We start from the raw sequence: 26,788 nt of genomic DNA on the forward strand, positions 1-26,788 counted from the left end.
TGTAGCTGTTCCAGTCTGCTTGTCCTTTCTAGTGGGAATGTAACTGATGTTTTATTTTACAGTTTGGTAATGTTTACCCAGGACAATGCTTCTCAAACAGGAAATCTGGGGAGTGTTCAGGGTGGGTCTCATTATGATTACAGCTGTACAACTGTATGGCGTTGCCTGGTTACCAGGTGGCTGACTCTGTATTGCATGCTTTCACTTTTCTTCTCCTTATCAGGAGAGAGAAGTAAGAGAGAAAGGAGCCTTTTCAGTGAGGAAGTAATATGGCTTCTGGATATATTGGAGTTCTTCTAAAATTAAAAATTCTATAAGCTTCCTGCCGTCTCTGTTTTCCATTTTGCCAATTAATTCCATACTAATAGTGAACATCTTTTTTAAACAAAAAAATTTTTTCAAGATGGGAAGTTATGAAGTGATATTACTAGAGATGCTGGTTTCTTTCAGCCAGATTTGAATAATGGAACCACAGGTTGCTAGAACTAAAAGAGCAAGTATCTGTCCAAACCATTGCTTTATTTGGTGAAGGAGTGCTGAAAATGAGATCAACCATTTACTTTATAGATTAGGAAAATTGAGCTCTAAGGGGTGAATGATTTGCTCCAGCTTGGTATGTATAGCTCTTCTCTGATTCTCAGTTCTGTGAGGGATTTTGTTTATTGGTTTTTATTTTAACTTCCCCACACTAATCAGGTTTTTCTTTTGATTCTTATTTATGTAAATTATATTGTGACCAATGCAAGAAAAATCACCATGTTTCTACCAAGCCTGCTATATACCTTTTTTTTTTTATTAAGTTTTTATTGTGAATGGAGTGATAATATACATGGGAAAACATTGTTTTATATTCATCGTGTCATTATAAAGATTACAGTCCCCTCTGTGCATCATCATTCCACAGTATTTGCTTCTATTCCTTCTTGAGGTTTTTTGGTGTGAGGGGATGTACACCAAAACACTCAGGAATGTATAATCATTTGAACAACAAAAGGGCACATTCTACAAGTCTGACTCCTGGCCGCCAGCACTCAGTCCCTAGCTTCCCATGAGTCTAGAGTCCTCAGCTGCTCCCTCTCTTCGTGTCCTCATCTCTGCTTCCATCTCTGGTGTTGCTGTCTCTCTGGATAGGGTTCCACATTCTGCTCATGCACTTCTTCCTTGATGGTCCTAGGGTCCTCTGTTCCTAGACTGTAAGATGAACTACGCTTCCCTTTATGTTACCAAACTTCTACCTTTTCTGTTGAAGTGACAATCGCAATTAGTCATGATAACAGTTACTCACTATTGAATCATGAAAATGTTTTCCCCATCTCATTTCACCAGACCCGTCTAGACAAGATAAAAACTATTCAGTGGGGATGCTACCTTCCCCCACACACTCTTAAACTAAACTCCCTCTTGAAAACTTGTAAGCCAGTCACTTTGTGCCTGTAAACCCCTCCTTGCCCCCCATTTTAGGTAGCCAGTGTCTAAGTTGCCGTGTATACAAAGGGGATAAGATTGATACTTGATGTTAAAACTCCTTCCCTCTCATGGTATTTTGAGTATACACATCCATAAGTGTATACTACACCAATAGGTCAGGTTCATCAAATTGTAGCAATTTATACTTGTTTCCTTTATCAAATTTTGTTACCTTCTTTTAGTGGTGTTGTGATCTTCAAGTCATTGAAGCTAGGTCAAATGGGTACTGTCAGCAAGCTTGGGCATTCTTGTGCATCTCCCCTCACTTCATATCAGCTGGACACTCCACTCTCAGTTCTAGCCCTCCATGGCTATGTCCTTGTCCATGAGCTCAGGAGACCCCAGGTCTCACCATACTTAAGACCAACCAGCCCTTCCTCTTCTCTCTTTCATCTCCAGGTTGATGGACGTCTATGGAACATGGTTGGACTCAGCCCATTTCTTCATTGTTGCCTTTCCCCCACTTCCACTCACCAGTAGACCAGTGTGGTCGCCAGCAAGCTTCCATGGCTGCTGGTGTGATCCCTTTGAGTTTCAGTCTTGGAAGAGGGGTTTGTCCCTAAATGGACTTGATTGCTTGCCTTGATGGCTCTCCAGCAAACAATTTGCTTGTCTTTGTAGTAGCCATTCAGACCGCCGTTTTTGTTTTTAATTTTGATTTTTACTGCTCGTCTTTCTTTCAAGCAGTATCTTCTGTTCCTCTAGCTGCTTCAGGCTGGTCTGCTTGTCCTTTCAAGTGGGAATGTCCCACCCAGAAGGTTCTGGATGGGGCTCAGGATTCCACCTTAGGTCCTGTGTACTACCAAGCCTCTGCAAGAAGCCTGTTTCACTGGCCAAGTTCTAGCACCCCTTTTAGGTATTCCAATGAGGTATGGGTTGAAGACAGGCTTACAAGCTTTCAGTAATCATGTGTCCCGATGTTCCTTTTTATCCCACTAGAGTGTCCATTTTACAATAATAGGCAAGGGAAACCAACATTCATAAGTCAGTCAAGCATCCTAACATTATTTCCCCTCTTTTACCCATTCAGTCTATGCCTAGATCGCTATATCACAGAGCCCTGTTGTTCCAAGGTTAAGCATACATCACTGTTTACCTCTGTCCCATTTAGCCCATGCAAACCTAAGTGTTCCCCTATCTACTGTGTTTTGTCCATCCTCCTCCCCCTTCATGTAGGCACCTATTTTTATTTTGTGATGATTCCCTTAAAAGTTACTGTTACTTTAAAAATTATTGTTTAGATAAAAATTGTATGCCCTTTTGCCACTGGGAAAAGTATATTACAAATATAATTTCCATGATGTACCTTTATAATATAAAAGTGCTTAATAATTTAATAGGTAGACTTAGAATCACAAACACTGGTGAGTGTCCCAATTTGACTCCTTCCTGCTGGTGTAATATTAAGTGCTTTGTTTTTTTTTTAACCCAGTTTCCTCATCTAGATTGCTGTAGAGAAAAAACAAACTATAAATAAACTTTATGTACTATAAGATGCTATGTAAATGTAATCTATTAATCCATTCAGGTCATGTTTTATAATTTAGTTAGCCATAACCCAACTGTTGAATATGGTTTCCAATTTTTACATTATAAACCATTACTCAAATCATTTTAAAAATCAGCATTTAGTAATTTCCTAATCCCTGACAGATTATTCTAACTGCATTTTGGAGGAAAAGGAAAAGAAGGGCTTATTTTTTTTTAATGTGTTATTATGAATTATGTGCTAGTTTACATGGGAGAACATTAGTTTTTCATTCATCCTATCATGTATCGTTTCATTGCCATGGTTACAATCCCCTCCATACATCATCAACCAACCAAAGGGTATACCCTACAAGCCTTCCCCCGGTCATCAGCACACAGCCCTCCCCAGCTGCTCCATCTCTCCACATCACCGTCTCTGCCTCCATCTCAGGCATCACTGCTTCTCTGGGTAGGGTCCGCTCTCGGCTCTTCTCCGTTGATGGTCCTAGGGACCTCCGCTCCTAAATTGCAAAGTTAATCACTTCTCTCCTTGCTACAAAACATCTGCCTTTACATTTCCAACCCTCACAGTCAGTTCTGATAGCAATTATTCACTATTGTATCACAAGAGATCTATCCACATTTCATTTCATCAGCCATGCCTAGACAGATTGGATACTACTCAGTGGAGATTCTACCTTCCTCCACACCCTCTGGATCTAGGTTCCCTCTTGAAAGCTTGCAAGCCAGTCCCTTCTTGCTTTTGAAGTCGTTCCCCTACCCCCCCCATTTTGGGTAGCCAATGTCCAAGTTGCCCATCCCTGTCTTCTCTGTGTATGGAGGGGATGGGAATGATCCTTGCTGTAAAGATTTTTTCCAGAAGGATCTATTACTCCCACCTGACATGCTTCTCTGCATGTGTAGGAATCTAGTTAGGGATTTTCATCAATATTGACTTTTCTGGAGAAACAGCATGTGACTAAAGGAAAATAGCTCAGAGGATCTTTCAGGACCAGCAGAAGGAGGTAAACATCTACTATGTAAAGGGAGAAGTCATTGCAGGCATGAATGAGAAAAAGGCAGACATTGGGTGGGAAAAGTGGCCTGGGAGAGGGAGAGGGAGAAGAGCGAGTATGAGGAGGATTACGACTGAGAATGTTAAGTAACTATCGAAGGGGTTCTGTACGGCCTTTACTTCACTTACCAACACCAACTTCAAGTGTCTGGTTCTAGCTAGCAGATTCAAGAATTTGTTCCACTTTTAACATAAATATCCATTACATAAAAGTATTTAATAATGGTTTTCTCTTCTGCCCTGTATTGCAAATGAAACACTTTGAGTATCCCTTAAATTAAGTAAGAGATAGAATATGAGAGCCAGTGTAGCAAACTCATTGACCTATCGTAATAAGGATAGGTAAAACCGTTTAAAATGAACTGTGTAGTTCATGTAAATGCAGACTTTAGTGTTTTCACTGTAGCCATTTCCTGGAGTTGAAAAAAGAAAGCAAAAGTGACACTGTTGGGTTCAACTCCTTTATGGTGCTGGTGGTGGTGATGTGCCGTCGAGTCAGTTCCAACTCATAGCAACCCGGTACAGGGTTTCCGAGGCTGTAAATCTGTATGGGAGCAGAAAGCCTCATCTTTCTCCCACGGAACAGCTGGTAGTTTTGAACTGCTGACCTTGCGGTTCACAGTCTGATTCGTAAACGCTATGCTACCAGAGCTCCTTTATAGCCTTTGATAAAATCTCATGAAGAGAAACATGAGACACGAAGGATTTATTTAATCAGCTGAGTTTCCCCTCTTTTTTTCAGACCATCTAGCTAAAGATTTGTTGATCTTATTATAAGAACCAGCTTTTTGTTTCACTTTTTCCCATTGTTTTTCTATTCTGTTTCATTTCTTTTCTTTCTAATCTTTATTATTTCCTTTCTTCTATTTGCTTCAGATTTAGTTTGCTCTTTTCTTTTTTAGTTTCATGAGCTAGGTTAGGTTATTGAGTTGAGAGCTTTCTGCTTTTTGGATCGGCATTTGTAGCTATAAGTCTTCTTCTAAGCACTGCTTTCACCACATATGCATATGTTTTGGTATGTGGTGGGTGTGTTTTAATTCATCCCAAATTATTTTCTAATTCCCCTTGTGATTTCTTCTTTGACCCATTGGTTATTGAGGAACGTGATGTTTAATTTCCACATACCTATGAAACCCCCAAATTTCCTTCTGGTATATCGATTTCTAATTTCTAATTGCATAGTAGTCAGAGAGCAAACTTCTGAATGGTTTCAATCCCTTTAAATATGTTGAAACTTGTTTTATGGCCTAAGACACAGTTCGTCTCTGAGAGAATATGCCATGTGTGCTTGTGGACAGTGTATATTCTGCTGTTGTTGAATGAGGTGTTCTGTAGATGCCTGTTAGTTCTGTTTGGTTGAGTATCGTTGTTAAGTACCGTTGAGTCGATTCCAGCTCATAGCAACAACCTGTGTTGGATTTCTGAGGAGCACCTGGTGGGTTTGAACTGCTGACCTTGTGATTTGCAACCCAGTGCTGATTCTGCAGCTCCACACCAGTGTTGTTCAAGTCTTCTTTCTAGTTGTTCTGTTATTGAAAGTGGGCTCTTGAAGTGTCCAACTATAATTACTGAATTGTCTGTTTCTTCACTTCAGTTTTTGCTTTTTTATGTTCGGGGCCTCTTTGTTAGGTGCAAAGGGTGATAATGATTTTGGGTCACCAAGTGGATTCTGACTCACAGGGACCCTTTGTAGGATTTCTGCAGCTATAAATCTTATGGAGCAGAGAACTTCACATTTCTCCCATGGAAGAGATGGTAGATTCAAACTGCTTTCCAAGCTTGCCATTAACAGTCCAATTCATAAGTCCCTACACAATCAGGGTTCCTTATATGAGGGGCTTCAAAAAGTTGGTGGAATCTTTTCACAAACATTTTGAACCCACTTGTATCTGTTTATAGTGGTTGTATCTTCTCATGACTGAGCTTTCTGTTATAAAATGCCCTTCTTTGTTTCTAGTAACAATTTTTATTTTAAAGCCTTTTTTTTTATGTTACTAGGATAGCCACTTCCACTCTTCATATTGTTTGTACCTCTTTTACCACACCCTCATCAAGGAGCTCTGGTAGCGTAGTGGTTACGAATCGGGCTGCGAACCTTAAGGTCAGCGGTTCAAAACTACCAGCCGCTCCGCGGGAGAAAGATGAGGCTTTCTACTCCCGTAAGGATTTACACCCTCGGAAACCCTGTACAGACAGGGTCGCTATGGGTCGGGACCGACTCGACGGCACTTAACAACAACAACAACATCAAGATTGGTTGTTACCAATCTCATACTTTTTTTGAAATCTGGGAGACAAATGGCAAAAAAATGTGTATTTAAACTAGCTTTTAAAGGACATCATCAGTGTTATTCCAGTAAATAATAATTTTTAATCATTTTATTTCTTCTCTTTAGGGAATGGCATTTACATTACAGGAACGACAAATGCTTGGCCTTCAAGGACTTCTCCCTCCTAAAATAGAGACACAAGACATACAAGCCTTGCGGTTCAATAGAAACTTGAGGAAAATGACTGACCCTTTGGAAAAGTAAGAGTTGACTAGAGTCGAGTCTTTTATTAATATTCTGATCAACAAAATGGGAATGTTATGGTTATTGTGGCATGAGAAATACAGGGTCTCATAATGAAGTTTGTGTTTTTGTTAGTTCACTTATTTCTATTATGGAATTTATGTCCTTTAGTTAATAACTCACATTTGTTCATAGTAGTAACATGTAGTTAAAGTCATTTTTTATGCTTAACATCTTAGAGGACTTCAAGTTAGAGTGGAACTTTAGAAACAAACAATACCAATTAATTTGACCCTGTTTGTTCAACAACATTTATTAGGCATCTGCTTTGTATATGCCACTGTACTAGCCACTGAGGCTATAAAGAGGATAATAGAGTGGTCATATAACATATCATCCAATCCATAACATTTTAGGGAACGAGACAGAGATGTAAGCAAAACTGCCTCAGGCATACTAGAATGTATGGTCATCCCAGTACCTCACAGCTCTGCTTTCTGGAGCCCGTAACAGAGAATTACACTCTAACCACCATTGCCCTCTGTAATACTGTGTGTAGTACAGTCAGAAAAAGATACAGGTAGTGAATATTCTAGAAGCACAAAGAGGGACACTTCAGCCAAGTCAGGAAAAATGTGATACCTGAGCTGAGCAGGCAAATGAGAGAGAAAGAAGGGCAAGGTATTCTGTAGAACATTCAGACTGAATACAAACTAAAAATAGCTGTTGGGTTTGTTAAGTATAGGTCATTGGTGACTGGTGAGAGTGGTTTCTTTGATGTGATGAGGCTGAAGGGAAATTACAGTATGGTGAGGAATGAGTGGAAAGGAAGAAAATGTAATTGTCTCTTTCAAGAAGTTTAGGTAAGAGGGAGAAAAAAGAGACTCAGTGTTGGTAAAGTGGGATTTGGGCTTAGGGAGGTCTATTTCAGGCTGGATAAAAGTTGAATATACTTGTAGTTGTAAGGAATGAGCCCAGGAGAAAGGTTAGAGCAAGGCCCCAGAGAAAGGAAGAAGACATAGGGTCAAGTACAGAGAATCTGGCCCTGACTAAGAAAAAAGAACTCATTCTCTGAGGTAGAAACAAGGAGGTCTAAGTAAGGATAAGTTGACAGGAGATAGAGCAAAGATTGTAGCAGCTCATCATACCTAGTGACTTTGGTTTTCTTTACAAAGCAGGTTATAAAGATACAAGATGAATAAAGTTGTTGAAAAGGTGGATAAATGTTTAGAAGAGCCATTTAGTCATAAGAAGAAGCTGAACAAAGGCACATTAAAAGAATGAGAGTAGGCCCTGAAGGCCTGGTGATATGATCTTGTTTATGCTGCTGTCATTCACACAATGCTATTTTCCTAAAGAGAAGTTAAACTCTGCCATTGATTTAATTTGGGTTTTGCTGGATTCCTGGAAATATAGAAATATAGCAGAACTCATGAGTGCAGTGCTGTAGAATAAGCCCTGGACTGCTTACTACAGGGTCGATGGTTCAAGCCCACCAGCTAGCTGCTCCTCAGAAACCCTATACAGGGTTGCTATGAATTGGAACCAACTTGAAGGCACTTAACAATAACAACATGATATCAACTTGTTGTTAAGTGCCATCAAGTCAGTTCTGACTCATAGCGACCTTGTACAGGGTTTCCCATGAGCACCTGGTGGGTTCGAATCACTGACATTGTGGTTCACAGTCCAGTGCTAATCCTACAGCGCCACACCAGGAGTCCTTGATAATCTATGACAGGAGATTTACAGAAAGGGTGTATGGTGTTATGAGATCAGAAAACAGGAAAATTTAATGTGTGAGTGTGTGTGTGTGTGTGTGTGTGTGTGGTGGAGGTAGAAGTTGGGCAGCAAGGGCCCCCGGAAAACATGCCTCCCGAGCTGTGTTCTGAGAGCATAAATATAGGACTTTGTCAGGGTAGGGTGTTCCAAGCAAAGAGTGCTTCGTGATACCAGCTCCAAAAGAAGAGTTGAGGTACTTTTTAATTTTTAATTAAAATTATTATTAAATAGCAGCTATTTCTAATATCAGGGACCTTTCAGTATTCATTCATTTCTTTACCTATATTTTAATTTCTTTTTTAAGTTTTCATTGTGAATTGAGTGCTAAATTACATGGGAGAACATTGGTTTTATACTCATTTCATTGCAGTGATTACAGTCTCCTCTGTGCATCATCATTCAACAGTATTTGCTTCTGTTCTCTCTGTTTTGTTTGGGGTTTTTTTTTTGGGGGGGTGGGAGGTGGATGTACACAAAACACTCAGGAATATACAGTCATTTAAACAACCAAAGGCATTCTGCAAGCCTGCCTCCTGGCTGCCAGCACACACCCTTTCTCTTTCCTTGAGTCTAGAGTCCTCATCTGCTCTATCTCTCCATGTCATCATCTTTACCAAGTTGAGGTACATTTGAGGAACTAAAGTGAGTTCAGTATGGAGGAGTTGAGGATGGCTCCAAGTAGACTGTGGTCTCTAATTCCATGTTCACAGTGACTATAGAACATAACTACCGTAAATAGCAAGAGTCGTCTATGTTCATATTTATTTACATGATTTGACCATCCTATACTTTGTATAATGTGGGGCAAAACCATCATGAGTGCAGATTTTGCAATTAAAATAAATTTTAGGAAGTAGTGAGTTCTCAAATACAGAATCAGCAATAATGAGGGTGGACTGTAACTTAAATATATATAATTAAAGAACTGGGAACTATTGGCTTGAATCAGTAATCATTTTGAATGAAGGAGGTCTGAATCAAACTCATCATCTGTCACCAAAACTTATTCTCTTCCTCTTATCATCTGATCTAAAGGAAGCAGTCCTTTGTGGTGTCTCTGTGCTCTGTGGTGTACAGCTTAATGATATCTGTAGCCTTCCTAGGTTATTGATCCCATGAGGGTAGGAGTGATTCCTTATATCCCTGGACTTGGGAATAGTGCCTGGCACGTAGTTAGTGCTCAGCAAACATTGGAATGAATTCTACTTTATTCTCCTGCCTCATTTGCATGTTGGTCTCCTTTTAGATTATTTCCTTCAGGGCAAGGGCCTCATATTCAACATGGTATTTCCAGTACCTGACATGAACTAGGCTTGCAGTAAAGACTCAGTAATTGTTAGCTCCTCATTCTGTTATTTTCGTCTTTATCACCATCATCTTCATCCTCATCCTCATTTACCATTAAAGTATATTTTTATTAATTTTTTATTCCAAGTGATATGGCATAGTGATACTTTAGGGCTGTGTTTCCCTCGGGGGGCTTCTTTGGAGGGAAACACAACCCTAAAGTATCACTATGTTATATCTTAGTTTTAAACCCATAGGTTTAACTTTCAAAAGCCAAAACAGTGAATTGTATACAGGTTTATTTTGACATTCTTTACTGTGCTTAATTTCAGATACATCTATATAATGGGAATACAGGAAAGAAATGAGAAGTTATTTTATAGAATACTGCAAGATAACATTGAAAGTCTGATGCCAATTGTATATACACCAACAGTTGGTCTTGCTTGCTGCCAGTATGGAAACATCTTTAGAAGACCTAAGTAAGGCTAGTTTTTTAAATGTCTATGTAAATGATTATCATTTGGGAAGAAATCATTCCATAATACCTATTGCATTTCCATTTTATGTGTTGTAGACTTATCCCAACCACATATTTTTTATTTTTATAGAACTAGCATCATTCATTTCTAACTTCTTTAAGTTATTTGTGATTGTTAGAGGAATTGCATGGATTTTGCATAAAAATAAAGTAGTCTTAATTTTGGTGGAAGACTCTCAATGTTTTTGACAATCTGACCGAATTATTGACCTGATTATTTTTTCTTTTTAATCATCTTTAATTTTTGGGTTTTGTTCTAATTTTTTATGAATTTTTATACATTTTAACATCAATAGTTCCAGCACCTTTGGATCTTTTAATTGGAAAGAGATTGGAATGGGTCATTGATTCAACTAGACTGAATGTGTTTTCCACCTGTCAATAGAGATAAGTGTACCCATCAAAGTGCTGTTGAGTTCAGATGGGAAAACTCATGACAGTTCTTTGTTAACTCCTAATAAACATTATATAAAAGTGATTTTTACTTAATTTCAGGTTTCTTTTTTAAATTTTCTAATCAAATAGATTTTTTCCTCACTTCTAATACAGGTTTCCCCTGTTATCTGAAAGTAGAGCATTCCTATGAAAACTTTCATAAGCCGAAATGCCGTAAAGCAAAGAAGCAATGGCCATTAATTTTATGGAGAAATTTTTTAAGTATTCCCAGACCCCCAATATAACCTATCAAATCATACCAAATATTACATAAAACCTAAGATAGCAGTAACATTTGGTGTTCACAGACACAGTTGAAAGCTATGGCGGTGTGATATTGAGGAGCTTGAGTGTGGATCCTGGGGAAGGACTGGGGAGGCCCTCTCACTGCTCAGGGTGTGCGCTGCCTCTTTAACGTCTCCAGCAAAACAAATGCTGAGTGCTAGGTTTGCTTTTTGCCTTTTTTCATAAAAGGAAAAACCCTCATTGTACTTCTTTCAGCATGTGAAAACAGGTACTAATGTAGGTCTTTTCCTAAAAGTGAAGTGACGTAAAGCAAACTTTTGAAAAGTGGGGGATACGTGTATCTTTCCCATGTTTAGCTAAGGCCAGTACAGATACAGAAATTCAAATAAAGGAATGATATCATTTACCTTCCAATTCCCACCTCCAATCTAGTGATTCTCAAGTCTTATTAAAAGTTGATGTCCTCTGCCAATTTCCTTCCACTTTCCTTCCCCCAAATCTGATGAGATAGAGGTCTGGGGGCCCAGATTTTAAGGAACACACCTAGTAATTTTGTTGAGATATTCCCTAGAAGACACTTGAGAAATATTGTCCGTTCTTCCTTATGTGCTACCATCCATTAAATATTAAAGCTCCTAAACCACTTTCAGATATATCTTAACTGTTCTGTAAGATTTATTTTTTACTCAGAAATAGTGGTTCTTAAGCCATATTAAAGGAAGAAGGGAAGCTTAAGAAAATACTGATGCCTAAGCCCGAGCCCCGAGATTCTGATTCAGCCAGTCTAGAGTTGGGCCCAGGTGCTGATGATTTATAAAAGCTCCCGGGGTGCTTCTGATGGGCAGGAGTTGAGAACAGATATTGAAACATGAGGGCAGATACTGTATAAGAATTGTGCTATATACTCTGCAGTGGTTTTATTATTTGTTTTGCTTTTCACATAGGAGATAATCAGTAAATCTTGATTGGTTAATTGATCCAGCCTTCCAGCAAATTAAATCAGAATCTCTGAAAGAAAATAACTACAATATATACAAAAGGAAAGGAGAAGGGAAACATTGGCTCACTATAAAAATTCAACTACATGCAAAAGAAGGCAGTTTAGAAGGAAATGAAATACAAAGATCTAAGACACATAAAAAACAAAATGGCAGAAATGAGTCTCTCCTCAGCAGTAATTGTAATTAATATAATTGAACTAAATGCTCCAATCAGAAGGCAGAGTGATTTTTTTTTTAATGCATTAAAAAACAGACACGATCCAGCTATTAACAGTGTCAATAAGAGACACATCATAGACCCAAGGACACAAATAGGTTGCAAGTGAAAAGATGGGGAAATTATTCTATGTAAATAGTAACCAAAAGAGGAAGGTGGCTATTTTAATATCATTCAAAACAGACTTTAAGTGAAAATCTATTCTAAGAGACAAAGATATTTATATAATGATTAAAGGCTCAGTTCATCGAGAAGATGTTGTTAGTTGCCGTCAGAGTCCCAAAATACATAAATCAAATGCTGGCAGAATTCAAGGAAGAAATCGACAGTTCTGCAGTAAGAGTTGGAGATGCCAGTGTGTCACCTTCAGTAGTAGGAGAACATCTAGAAAGAAGATCAATAAAGAAAAGGAGAATTTGGACAATACGATAAACCAGCAAGGAAACACGATATAGGTCTGTGGAATAAGCACTGGACTGTGAACCACAAGGTCAGCAGTTTAAACCCACCAGCTGGTCTGTGGAGAAAGATGAGGCTTTCTGCTCCCACAAATGTTTACTGCCATAGAAACCCTATTCAAGATCACTAAGACTGAGAACCAACTCAAAGGCACTTAACAACAATAATATCTCCTATGTGAAAAGCAAAACCAACTAAACCTAACAGATATATCTATTTATATATACAAGGAACTTCAGAAAGTTTGTGGGAAAATTCCATTGTCTTTTAATTCCATTTTTCCACAAAACTTTTTGAAGCCCCTCATATATCTTGCCACCCAACAACAGCACCATGTACATTCTTCTCCAGTACACATGGGTGATTCTTCAGCACAGACCATCTGATGTATGCTGGGTGGCAAGGCAAGTCACAGGAAGTTTAAGAAGCTTGAAATCATGGCTGGTAGCTTCTCCAACCATAATAGAATGAAACTAGGAATCAAACTCTCTGGGCATCAAATCGTAGGCATGTGTCATTTGTAGCCATGCTAATGAAATGACGGAACTCACTGATTATTTGAGCTGAATAGATAACAGATTCTAATAAGGAAATTAATGTAAGAATCTGGCCCTCATCTCTGCCTGATTTATTTCTAGAAACCATGTTTACTTTAAAAATTTTAAATCTCAATTAGATAACAATATACCTTATATTTAAAGTAACTTTCATTTTCTTCCTGACCCTCCAAGCATGCCATCTTTTATGTAAATTTACTGTAATTTTCTTCCCTCCCTTCCTGTTCCTTCAAATGTTCATATCTTACATTTCATTGAGTTAAAACAGAACATTACTTAACTGTATTTTGTTCACCTGGCTGGTGAGATCTTTATATTGTGTTTTTTTTGTTGTTGTTTTTTGTTTTAATTTTACTGCAAGTGTACTGTGTTTATTTGAACATGAGACATTGGATACATTTCTTTTTGGATTAAATGGTCACATCATTTAACAATAATCTTGGTTGCAGCTGTTCTCTGAGCAATGTAATGACAGAAGTCATATAAAATGTTGGAGATAAACCAGTATGACTTAACTAAATCTGCTTGGAAATTATACCATGTCTTGATGCTTTATTAAAATATCTAGATATTCCAATTACGAACAAAAACTTAGAAACAAACAAAAAACTGTTGTGAAATGCCAAGGTGTTTTTGTTCTGTTGCAGGGGATTATTTATTTCAATCTCAGACAGAGGCCATATTAAATCAATTGTGGATAACTGGCCAGAAAATGATGTGAAGGTACTAATAGCACAAACCCTCCTTTTCACAATGTTGTTTTTTTAAAATCTTTCCTTGTTAGTTGCCTCTGAATTTCCGAGAACAGTTTTTCATTGTTGCGCTGATTGATTTTGCACTTATATAAATGCAAAGTTCATCATTTGTATCTGAGGACTCGTAATAATTATTCAATGGGTAACTGCTTTTAGAGTCTGACTCAGAAAGAAGTTGGAGCCTGCACGCCATCAGTACCCCTGGTGTCTGCTGCTTTTCTTATGGCCCTTTTCTATTTCAACTGATACTATTAGAGGTAGAGAAGGCCAGTCAAATGCTGTAACAAGTTATATTCTGGTGGGTGCTTGAAAAGGCTCATTATGCCCTTTTCTTCTAAAGCAGAGATAGATTTAGATTATTAGCAAATGTAAAACTCCCAGAGTCTTAAATTTGGCAGACATAAACCTTGGTCAATCTGGCTATCACTCAGAAATAAAATTGAGTAACTTTTATTTTTAAGACCTTTTGGTTGGTTTTTGGGTTTATCATAAGTAGTATTCTGACATACCTTTCTTATATGAGTTCCTTACCAAAGTAAATGTTGGTGAATATTCACGAGTTTAGTAATAGAGAAAAGTACCTGGTCAGATCGTTGAAATTCACAATACCATCTTAAAACCCTGTAGGTAGGTATGTATTTGTTATTCTAGATCTTTTTCTTTTTCACTGCCACTCAGGTTGTTTGTTTGCTTGACATAGTTTATGTGTGTTGGGATAGCCTGTTGAAATCTCTTTCCCAGAAGCTTGTTCTCCTCTCCCAAAAGTGATTTTTCTGACAGTATTTATGTTGGCCCTCCAGTCAGAAGCATTCTACTTCTAAACCAAAGTTAGAGGGAGTTCAAGTCTATAGTTCTTTGTTAGTATTTTCAAAACATCTCTGAGCAGAAACTTTCAAAGTTAGTCAAGAAACCATTTTATTTTTAAATGTGAGAGTGAACGTATATGAAGAGAAAGAATCTTTTTTTTTTTAGAATCTTTTCTTGAGTCCCCCATTTTTGGCAACTTCTTATTTGTTGTTGTTATTAAGGCTGTTGTGGTGACTGATGGAGAGAGAATTCTGGGCCTTGGAGATCTGGGTGTCTACGGAATGGGGATCCCAGTAGGAAAACTTTGCTTGTATACAGCTTGTGCTGGAATTCGGCCTGATAAGTGTCTACCTGTGTGCATTGATGTGGGAACTGATAATCCAGTAAGTAACGTGTTTGTCCCTTCTGCCCTTCCTGCTGTGTCTTTTAAAAGATGTATTCTGCCTTTGATTGTGATAATGTAAAAATAAAAATGTTGTCATTCACCACTATAGACTTGTCCTTAAACTCCACTTTTAATTTTATACAAATACTAGAAAATGAAGTCTAGACACAGAACTTTGATCTTTCATAAAAATGAACTCAAAATGGATCATAGGCCTAAATGTAAGATACAAAATGATACAACTTCTAGAAGATAACATGAGAAAAAAATCTGAGTGAATTTGGCAATGACATTCACAGCCCCCAAAGCATGACCCATAAAGAAAAAATTGATAAATTGGACTTTAGTTAACTTCTGTTAAGAGAATGAAAAAACAAGCTATAGACTTCTAGAAAATATTTGTAAACCACATATCCAGTTAAGAACTTGTGTCCAATATATATAAAAAACTCATAAAACTCAACAATAAGAAAACAACACAGTTACAACATGGGGAAAAGATTTGAACAGGCACATCATCAGAGAAGATACACAGATGGCAAATGAATAAATGAAAAACGAAAAGATGCTCAACACCTTACGTTGTTGTTCACTGTCATTGAGTCAGGTGATAGAAGATTTGTATTATTAGGGAATTGCTCATTGAAACAACAGTGAGGTACCACTACACACCAGTTAGAATGGCTAAAATCCAAAACACTGACAACAGCAAATGCTGGTGAGAATGGAACAACAGGAAGTCCAATCATTGCGTGAAAAGTGGCACCTACGGCTACTTTGGAAGGCAATTTCGCAATTTTTTTGACAAAAATAACAATCTTACTATGTATTTAGGTATATATCCAACTGATTTGAAAATTATGTTCACACAAAAACATGCGCATAAAAGTTTATAGCAGTTTTATTCACAATGGCCATAAACTGGAAGCAAACAAGATGTCCCTCAGTAGGTGAATAGCTAAAACAAATTGTGGGATATCCGTATAATGGATAGTTACTCAGCAATAGAATGAAGTGAGCTGCAAGCCATGAAAAGATATGGATGAATTTAAATACATATTACTAAGTGAAAGAAACTGCATTGAAAAACTTTTACATACTGTGTGATTGTACTTTATGACATTCTGGCAGAGGCAAAACTATAAAGACAGTGAAGAGATTAGTGGTTACGTACAGAAGGGATGGCGGGAGTGGGTGAGCAGGGGCATGTGTAGGCAGGGAAATGATTCTGCATGATACTGTAGTGGTGGGCACATGACTATACATTTGCCAAAACCTATAGAACTGGGCACCACCAAGATTGAACTTAGATGTTAACTTTGGATTTTAGTTCATCATAGCACATCAGAACTAGTCCATCAATTGTAATAGGTGTTCCACACGAACACAAGATGTTCCCATGGGTTATGGGAAGACAGGCATTTAGGACGACTGTCTGCTTTCTGAACACTTTCTAAAACCTAATGCTGCTCTAAAAAAGTAAGAATATTAAGATTTTAAATGATAGATGTTTTTAATTAGGCAATTTTTGTTTTCTGTAACATGTTTAAACTGGTTATGTAATAAAAATGGCATTGTGTTTACATTTGACTTTTTTTCCCCAGGAACTCTTAAAAGATCCCTTTTACCTGGGCTTGTATCAGAAAAGAGACCGCTCACAGCGTTATGATGAACTGATCGATGAGTTTATGAAAGCCATTACTGACAGGTATTTTTTTTTTTTTTTAAAGTTTGAGCCTATGAAAGCATCTTTCATTCTAGAGAAAGAAAGGGAAGCACAGTTTTGCCTCATTTTCCTTTGTCTCTTATGCAAATGTTGTTGTTAAGTGCCTTCGAGTCGATTCCGACTCATAACCACCCTGGGTACGGTTTCCTAGAAGTGGCTGGTGAGTTTGAACCTCTGACCTTGCGGTCAGATTAACTTTGATTTCATCCTGCCTTATTATGAGTGGCAATAGCATTCAGCCTGTTGCTCTTTTCCATTGACACAGCCTTGCTGCAGAGCCACATTTCTCTTCTAGATTCTTCGAGTGGTTTCTGCCAGTTCCTCTCCTCGGCATTCCATTGCCACCTTACCATCAGGTTAATATTTGTAAAACATGCGCTTCATTATGTCGTCCTTAGGCCTGAAATCTCTCAGTGATCTCCTTCTGCTATTAAATAAAGTTCAAATTCCTAACCTCTCTGATGGCCCCTGGCCTGCCTTTCAAGTTACTGGGATCTAGGAGATACTTAGAAGGATGGTAGCTTTGTAGAATAAGCACTGGGATGCATGTGAACCACAAATTGGCTGTTGGAGCCCACCAGCTGCTTTCTGTTCCTGCAAAGATTTATAGCCTCAGAAATCCTATACAGGGTCACTATAAGTCGGAACCGACTTCACAGCACTTAACAAAAACAACAGAAGGTCTCAAAAAAAAATTTTTTTTTCAGAGTCAAAGTTGACATATCTAAAACTGACCTTTTCTTTTCCCCAGAAATTCTCAGTCATCCACATTGGCCTGGCATGTGAACCACTTTTCTCTACTTCCCTGTTGGTTCTCAGCATCAAGTCCTATAGTTGTCCCAGCTGCAGATCGTCTTATTCTCATAGCACTGTGGCCTTCTAGCTGTTAGGCTTGTCTGTCTCATGTCCCCACAGCAGCTTGTGCTCTACATTAGTGACAGGTTTGTCCTTCCTAATAGGTTCTAGAATTCTTTCCTTCCTTGAAGCCACCAGTGATTTTACATGACAGGAAGGGTAGAGTCCCCATCCATGAGTCTCCCTTATCTGGCCCCAATCTACCTTCACCATCTTAACCCTTAAGGTGTAATCTAAAACTTGAAATATAGAACCAGATGATTGAAAATTCTGGGTCACCAAAATATGCCTCAGTTTTCTTCCTTCCTTTTTCTTTTTCTTTCAGGGTCCAAATAAAGCCCCTCCTCCATTTCAAGCCTTTGCTTACTGTGATAGATGCATTCTTTATCTGAATGCCAGGAACTCATATAGCAATGGTTTTTAGCCACTTATTTATGCTATTTAACTGTTGATGTAATGAGAATACACACACACACATATATGTGGAGTTCTGGTGTGGCGCTGTGGGTTATTGCACCAGACTGCAAAGTCTTTTGAACTGCAAGGTTGGCGGTTCAAACTCACCAGCTGCTCCTCGTAAACCCTATACAGGGTCACTTTGGGTCAGAATCAACTCAACGGCACTCAACAACAACAACAACATATATGTTTAACTATTAATGTAATGAGAATTATTATTGTTGTTATGGGCTCTTGAGTCGGTTCCAACCCATGATGACCCTGTATAGGCTTCTGAGAAGCAGCTGGTGAGCTTAAACCACCGACCTTGCGGTTCAAGCCAACTTTGTTGCCCAGAGCATTCACCCACAGTGCCAAACCAGGATTCCGTAATGAGAATTTATATCTACATATGTAAGACTGAGCCCTGATATGGTGCTATAGGATAAGCACTGGACTGCTCACTACAAGGTCTGCAGTTCAAACCCACCAGCTGCTCATGGAAACCCTATACAGGGTCGCTATGAGGTAGAACAGACTCAGAACAATACAATATGTAAGACTCTGAGATAGAATGTATTTCCTTTTAGAAAGTGATTTAGTGTATTGGGCTCTCTTGTAGGAACTTGGAAATAGTTGACACAAATTGATATCATTCATACAAGGTCCCATCATTGTGCTCCCTTGGTTTTGAGCACTCCATAGTGTCTTCTGAATGAGTAATATATTTCTCAACCAGGAAATGAGGACCTTTCTTCAGAACCAACAGAGAGAAGACCATCCCATAGAGAGGGCACTTGGAATTTGGACTTCTAACCTCCTAAACTGTGTAGTTGTTGTTGTTAAGTGCCATCCAGTCGATTCCAAATCATAGTGGCCCTGTATAGGCTTTCTGAGGAGCAGCTGGTAGGTTTGAACCACTGACCTTGGGATTCTAGTTGACCTTGCAGGCCAGTGTTTATTCTACAGTACCGTTCTAGGACTCCAGATTGTGATAGGGGAGATGAATTTGGATTTCTAGCCTCCTAAACTATGATGTTGTTGTCGTCGAGTCAGTTCTGATCCATAGCGAATCCTGTATAGGATTTCTGAGGAATGGCTGAGTTTGAACCACCGACCTTGTGGTTAGCAGTCAAGTGCTTATCCTGCAGTGCCACACCAGGACTCCTAACTGTAATGGGGAGCTGAATTTGGATTTTTAGCCTCCTGGCATGGCACTGTAGGGTAAGCATTGGACTGCTAGGTCAGTTTAAACCTCTAGGTCAGCTATGAGTTGGAACTGACACTACTGCATTTACAACAACAAAACTGTCCTAGGGGAACACAGTGGCTCTGTAAGATAAGTATTGGACTGTGAACCACACAGTTGGCATTTCAAGCCCACCACATGCTCCTTGGGAGAAAGTTGAGACTTCCTACTCCCACAGAGATTTTAAAATTTGGAAACACTATACAGGGTTGGTATGAGCAGGAACTGACTCAACAGCACTTAACAACTACAATACTTTTCTGTATTTGGGCCTAGTCTTTTATAGGATCTGAAGTGTCAGGTGTCCTTAATTGAACTAACGTAATATGTTATTTTTAAATATTCTATTACAGTATTGGGCAGAAAAGCTATTTAATAGTGGTATTTTCAGTTATCATGGGGTTTCCTATTTTAGATATGGCCGGAATACACTTATTCAATTTGAAGACTTTGGAAATCATAACGCATTCAGGTTTTTGAGAAAATACCGAGAAAAATACTGCACCTTCAATGATGATATTCAAGGTAAAGCAAAATAAAAACTTCGCGTTTTCCTTTCATACTTTAATGTCATTTTGAATGTGTCTGTTTGCTATTTCAAAAACGATTTGTTTTTCTTATAGGAACAGCTGCAGTAGCTCTAGCTGGTCTTCTTGCAGTACAAAAAGTTGTTGATAAACCCATCTCAGAATATAAAATCTTATTTCTTGGAGCAGGAGAGGTAAATTTTTATAAAGTTTCTAGAACTAAAAGTAGCACTCTGTTTTAGAATTGAAAAATGGGGCAGAATGTTGACGTTAAATCATTAAATAAGGATTATTACTACATAGCTCAGAGTTTTATTAAGATGAAGGATGTGAATTCAAGATCTCTGTGGATTTGAACCACTGACCTTGCAGTTAGAAGTCCATTGCTTATCCTACAGTCACGCCAAGACTCCTTTGTAAATGAGGTGATTTGAAATATGTTTAGAGAGAATATCACAATGAATCAATGTGTGTGTGATTTGTGAGGGAGGACTGTTCCTCATAGTATATGATCTTAGTGTGTGGTAAGTAACTCAAGTTCTGCAGCAGACTGTGGTCTTTATTTTCAATGTTATGGTTTATTGGACAGGCTGCTCTTGGAATTGCAAACCTTATAGTGATGTCTATGGTGGAGAATGGTCTCTCTGAAGAAGAGGCTCAGAAGAAAATCTGGATGTTTGACAAGTTTGGTTTATTAGTTAAGGTAAGATATTTAACACATGAGAGAGGCAAAAGAATATTGTTGCCATGCTATTTTGAGGTGTATTTTTAAAAGATTATTTCTTAAAATCTTATGTCTTGCTTGACTATCCTTACTATTTCAATTGGGACTTTTCCTATATATTCTAAACATAAATCCTCCTGTCTCAAAATTCTGTTTTGTTTTTGTTTTTTTTTAAAAAAGACCCTTGCTTCATATCCAAATCATAATCTCTGTGTTGGCCCCAGACTTTGTTCTATAGCTCTTAGAAAATCAAATAGCTCTTGTAAAAATAAGATTATATTTGACCATTCTAAAACTAGATTTTTAATGAAAATGAATTAGTTAAATTGCTAGCTGTGCATCTTGTATTTAAGCAGAAATTATTTAACCCTTTGGACATGATAATCCCTGTAGCCATCTAATAAAATCTGTGGGCCTTTTTCTCAGAAAGTACGTACTCCTTGAACCAATTCATGCATAAAAGAGAGAGCTCCTCTCCTGGTTGAGTAGCACCCTTTAGGCCTGCCTTCCTAAGCACTGATTGACACTTTGATTAGCTTAACACATGTCCTACACTGAAATAGTTTGTAATACAGGTAAACTGCTGTATAGTTGACCCCTCCAGGACACCGTGCTCCTGTATCTTTGCTATAATCTAACAATATACAAGTATTTGTCATTTAGATCAATGATGCAAGGTGTCTCAAAATATTTTGCTCCAGCTCTGAAATCATTTCTTAATTAGGACCAGTGTTCTATTGTTGTTGTTAAGTGCCATCCAGTCACTTCCAGCTCATATTGACCCTGATTAGGATTTCCAGGGAGCGGCTGGAGAGTTTGAACCACCAACCTTGTAGTTAGCATTCCAGTGCTTATCCTACAGTACCACACCAGAATTCCAGTGTTCTATTAGTACCAAATTTGAAAACTTTGGAAATCATAACACATTCAAGTTTTTGAGAAAATACCGAATTGATGCCTTTGAATTGTGGTGTTAGAGGAGAATACTAAAGTGCCATGGGCTGCCAAAAGAACCAATAGATCTGTTTTGGAAGAAGTGCAGCCAGAGTGCTCCTTTGAGGCCAAGATGGCTAAACTTTGTCTCTCATACTTTGGACATACTGTCAGGAGGGAACAGTCGCTGGAGAAGGATATCATGCTTGGTAAGATGGAGGGTCAGAGTAAAAGAGGAAGACCCCCAACGAGATGGATTGGCCAGGTGGCAGCATTGATGGACTCAAGTGTGGCGGCAGTAGTGAGGTTGGCCCAGGATCAGACATTGTTTCATTCTGCTGTGCATGGGGTCGCTATGAGTAGGTTCCGAATCAATGGCACCTGACAACAACAACATTAGTACCAAGAATTAAATTTAAAATTATATATGAGTGAAAAGTCTTGAGTGCCTAAATGATACTAGATCTAATCCCAAAGTCTAATCAACATTGGGATTAGCCTTTGTTACACATATGTGTTGTCTCATTGATCCTTTCAAGAAGTTTTACAAATGAGAAAACTGAGGCTCCCTCACCTTCTCAGTGATGGAGACTAGATTCATAAGCAAGTGGCCTAACTGTGGTTAAGCCTATCTCTTACTCATTAACCTACACTGCCTCCTGAGTGGGCTCTAACTATCATGTGTGCTAATATATAAGGTTGAAAGATATAAGATATCACATGTGTACATTGTAGCTATTGGAGGGATATGCATTTTATTGGTACACAGTCATTTTGGTACTTCTTTTTTATGACATTGGTTTTCATCAAGAGTTTTGTGATTCTCTACAATATTTATAGGTCATGTCTAGAAGGAAATGGTATTGGTAGCTGCAATGTGTGTCTTTGGCCCAAGTGAAAATCTCTCTTCTCTGCAAGTTCAGAGCATATATTTCTTTGAGGGTATGTAGATAACTTGACTTATAGACTTAAATCTTTCAGTCTTTCCTGGTGACCCTAAACACCACCCTCCTTTTTAAGGCTATGTGAGCTTCTGGTTGGTCCTCCATATTGGATGGAGAGCTTTAGTCGCGTCAGGGCAAGCATCAGAAACCACTGTTCTGAGACCCGGTATCTCTTGAGGCTTTATGTCAATATTTTAGTCCTTTCACTGCCCAGCCAGCTGATGACAATGTGCTTCCTTGCCCAGCCCCTGCTGACTGGCTCTTCTCTGGGTTATCCTGGAGTTCAGATGAAAAGTCTCTTTTCAAGAGCGGTTTTTCTCTTTGTCAATATGAAGAAATGGGTTTTTCAGCCTAGTTGATTTTTGCAATGAATATGATTTTGCCAGATGTAAATCTTCAAGAAAGTCGTCGTCATTCTACTTTATGGGTGGTACCTCCCCTAGATTTATAGTGCCGCTCAGAAAGTTCACTTCTACAGGGTTTGTCCTGGGATTTGTGGTGGAAGCATGTTTCTTCATTCAACCATCTTGGAACCAGAATTCCTATTCCTCTTGTTTCTGAATTCTTAAGAGTTACAAGTCCACAATCTCTAGCTATAATTCTAAAATCATAAAAGCTCTGAAATCCCAGTTGTTGGGTTTTTTTGTTTGTTTGTTTCAGTTTTTTTCAGAAATTCATCTGGTAACAAATCAGACTGACCTGATCGGCTAGGAAACCTGGCCTGAATTAGTGTGATTCACAATGATTGCTTCACAGTTCATCCTCAGTATGCATTTAGTTTTAAAAAATTCTGTATTTCATTTAAAAATTTAGGAGCGGAAATCTAAAATAGACAGTCATCAGGAGCCATTTGCTCACCCTGCCCCAGAGAGCATACCCAATACTTTTGAAGATGCAGTAAATGTGCTTAAGCCTTCAGCTATAATTGGTGAGTAAAGTTGTTGATAATTGTATTTATTTAAATGTATGTTTCCAGCCATAATTACCATGTAAATGAAAAAACTCGCCCATGTTTACCAAGTTGCATATGATTCAAAGCGACCCCATAGGACAGAGTCGAAGTGCCCCAGAGAGTTGCCAAGTCCAGAGTCTTTACGGAAGCAGACTGCCACATCTTTCTCCCACCAAAAGCCTTGCTGGTGGCTTGAAACCACTGACCTTTAAGTTGACAGACAAGTGCTTAACCATGGCACCATCAGGGCTCTTAACTACCACGTTTGTTGTTATTAGTTGCTGTCGAGTCAGTTTCAACTCATAGCAATCCTGTATAGGGTTTCTGAGGAGCAGTTGGTGAGCTTGAACTGCCAACCTTGCAGTTCAAACCAATCTTGCAGTCCAGCATGTTATCCCACGTCGCCACACAGAACTGTAGGATTACTGAAAATGAATTGACAAGTTTTTATCTAGCTTTTAGCATGTGTGATAGCTCTTCTGTGATAGCATTTTGATGACACTGATGGAACTTCAGAGAAGGGATGTGTTTTGTACTTTTCTTGTTGTAAAATGTCACTGAGTCAGTTCCAACCCATAGCAACTCTTGAACCATGTGGTTTGCAGTCCAGTGCTGATCCTACAACACCACACCAGAAGTCCTTTTCAGTTCTTGGAAACTTTGTAATTCATGTTGCTTTGCTTTGGGAGTTGCTGTAGCTGTTGGGTTCAAAATCTGAAAAAAAAACAAAACACACAAGCTCATGACACCAGAGGCAAAATATCCATTGACAACAAAGCAGAAAATTTGTGCATTTTGAGAGCACAGTCCATCACTAGAACACACCAACATGGCTTGAAGTTCTCAGCAAACAGTTTAATGGTGTAACCTTGGAGAATCAAGGTTTATCTTCTTAGGGGGATGGAGATGGTCCTAAATTTTCATAGCTTCCTATATATGTGTGGTTGGTGTTACGTGGTGTGAATCGGTTCTGACTCAGCGATCCTGCATAGGGTTTCCTAGCTGAACATCTCTATGGGAACAGAGAGCCGCTAGTGGGTTTGAACTATGAACTTTGGTTAGCAGTCCACTGCCTCTCCTATAGTACTCCAGCGTTCCTGTATGTGTATAGACAACTCAGATTTGAAATTGTGTTCCCATCACATTATTTTAACAATGTGAAATTTTTCTTTGTAATGGGCATTTCTCTGTGATGTTGTGACAGTAAAGCTGTTGATAAGAATGGATTTGTTACACCAGTAATGGAGTTGCTCTTTTCCTCCTTGTTTATTACAGGAGTTGCAGGTGCTGGCCGACTTTTTACTCCAAATGTAATCAAAGCGATGGCTTCTATCAACGAAAGGCCTGTAATATTTGCTTTAAGCAATCCTACAGCGAAAGCTGAATGCACGGCTGAGGAAGCTTATACACTGACAGAGGTATCCACCCGTATACTCATTTTTCTGTTATTTGATTATTTTCCAATTATTTTCCCTCTCTAGCTTTAACACCTCAGAAACTTTATAGAGGATCACTGCAAGTCAGAACTGACACTATGGCACTTAACAACAACAAAACATAGTTATACATTCATAATTCTTTTAAGGTTACCTAGAAATTACATGTATCTTTGGGTCATCAAAGTCGATTGTAAATTGTAGGTGTGACTTCCTGTATTGTGCTTCTTATAAATTTAAAGTTTGTGGGAACCCTGCCCCAAGTGAGTCTCTTGGCATCATTTTCCAAAGCATGTGCTTGCTTTCTGTCTCTGTAACCTTTTGGTCATTCCCAAAATATTTCAGACATTTACATAAAGCTGTTGTACACATAATAGAGTATAGTAGAGTAAAAATATAGCTTCTTTATGAACTGAGAAACTAAAGAATTCACGTGGCTCACTTTACTGCAATATTCGCTGTATTGTGGTGTTCTGGAACTGAACCTTCCACATCTCGGAAGCTTGTACTGCTTCTGTAAGTCTGTTGCCTTTAACTCTCTTAACCTTCTTGCACCCTTTATGCTGTTGTTTTGGGTTGTTTTTTGTTTTTTTAGTTTTTATTGTGAATTGAGTGAGTTTACTTGGGAGAACATAAGCTTTACACTCATCCTATCGTATTTCATTCATTGCAATGACTACAATCCCCTCCACGCATCATCATTCAACAGCATTTGCTTCTATTCCCTCTGGGTTTTTTTTTTAGATGTACACCGAAGCACTCAGGAATATATAATCCTTCAAACAACCAGAGGGTATACCCTGCAAGCCTGCGCTCTGGCCAACACAGTCCCTCTCCCTCCTGGAGTCTAGAGCCCCCAGCCGCTCAATCTCTCCACGTCATCGTCTCTGCCTCCATCTCTGGCATCGCTGCTTCTCTGGATAGGGTCCCGCACTCCACTCTCGCTCTTCTCCCTTGATGGTCCCAGGATCCTCCACTCCTGGACTGCAAAATCAACCACTCCCCTCCTTTGGTTACAAAACGTCTACCTTTATATATGTAGCAATTGCAATCAGTCCTGATAACAATTACTCACTGTTGAACCACAAGAGTCTTATCCCCATCTCCTTTCACCAGCCCCGTCTAGACAGGTTGAAAACCACTCAGTGGAGATTCTACCTTGCCCCGCACCCTCCGAAACTAGTCTCCCTCTGGAAAACTTGTAAGATAGTCACTTCGTGCCTTTGTTGTTGTTGTTGTTGTTGTTGTTAAGTGCCATCGAGTCAGTTCTGACCCCTAGTGACCCTGGATAGGGTTTCTGAGGAACTGCTGGTGAGCTTGAACTGCCAACCTTGCAGTGTAAACGGCTTTGCAGTCTGGCGCATTAACCCACAGCACCATTTTAGGTAGCCAGTAGCTAAGTCGCCCATCCCTGTCAACTCTGTGTACAGATGGAGTGGGAATGATCCTTACTGTGAAGATTCCTTCCCTCTTTTAAGCTACATCCGTAAGAATAGGTCAAGTTCATTAAATTGTAGCAGATTACACTTTTTTTCCTCCTCTTTCTTCTTCTAGTTGAGTTCTGATCATCCATCTGTTAAAGCTAGGTCAAATGAGTACTATCTGCAAGTATGGCTATTCTTGTGCTTCTCCCCGCATTTCATATCAGCTGGATACTTCACTCTCTGCTTTAGTCCTTTGTGGCTATGTCCCTGTCCCTGGGCTCAGGAATCCCCAGGTCTTGCCACACTGCTGGCCAGCCAGGTTTCATTCCAGGTTGATGAGAGTCTATTGAATGTGGTCGCACTCAGCCCACATTATGCGCTTGTTAATGTGAATTTAATTCTACAAGCATTTTAAACAACAAAAGATTTTGCTTGTTGTTTACTGCAAAAACCGTTTATTTAGGTTGACTATATTTTCATGTTTTTTGTTTTCCCTTCCTGCTTGTGTGTCAGTGTGTCTGTCTACGATTATTTTCCTTATACCTGAAAAACTCCTTTTAATATTTCCTTAAGCATTGTTGTT

The 26,788-nt window shown here is 38.8% G+C and overlaps 1 protein-coding gene across 1 annotated transcript in view; it reads left to right on the forward strand.

Annotated features, from left to right (window-relative positions):
- ME2 (malic enzyme 2, NAD(+)-dependent, mitochondrial) overlaps positions 1-26,788 on the forward strand; it is a 52,038-nt gene that overhangs the window by 6,679 nt on the left and 18,571 nt on the right. The window contains exons 2-11 of the mRNA XM_006837559.1: positions 6,409-6,542; positions 9,927-10,076; positions 13,698-13,773; positions 14,834-14,995; positions 16,602-16,705; positions 19,681-19,790; positions 19,889-19,986; positions 20,382-20,495; positions 23,207-23,321; positions 24,621-24,763. Of these exons, the coding sequence (XP_006837622.1) occupies positions 6,409-6,542; positions 9,927-10,076; positions 13,698-13,773; positions 14,834-14,995; positions 16,602-16,705; positions 19,681-19,790; positions 19,889-19,986; positions 20,382-20,495; positions 23,207-23,321; positions 24,621-24,763 (1,206 nt within the window). The remainder of the gene's footprint in view (positions 1-6,408; positions 6,543-9,926; positions 10,077-13,697; positions 13,774-14,833; positions 14,996-16,601; positions 16,706-19,680; positions 19,791-19,888; positions 19,987-20,381; positions 20,496-23,206; positions 23,322-24,620; positions 24,764-26,788) is intronic.

Source organism: Chrysochloris asiatica, unplaced genomic scaffold (genome assembly GCF_000296735.1).
Source record: "Chrysochloris asiatica unplaced genomic scaffold, ChrAsi1.0 scaffold00021, whole genome shotgun sequence".
In the NCBI taxonomy this organism is placed as follows: Eukaryota; Metazoa; Chordata; class Mammalia; order Afrosoricida; family Chrysochloridae; genus Chrysochloris; species Chrysochloris asiatica.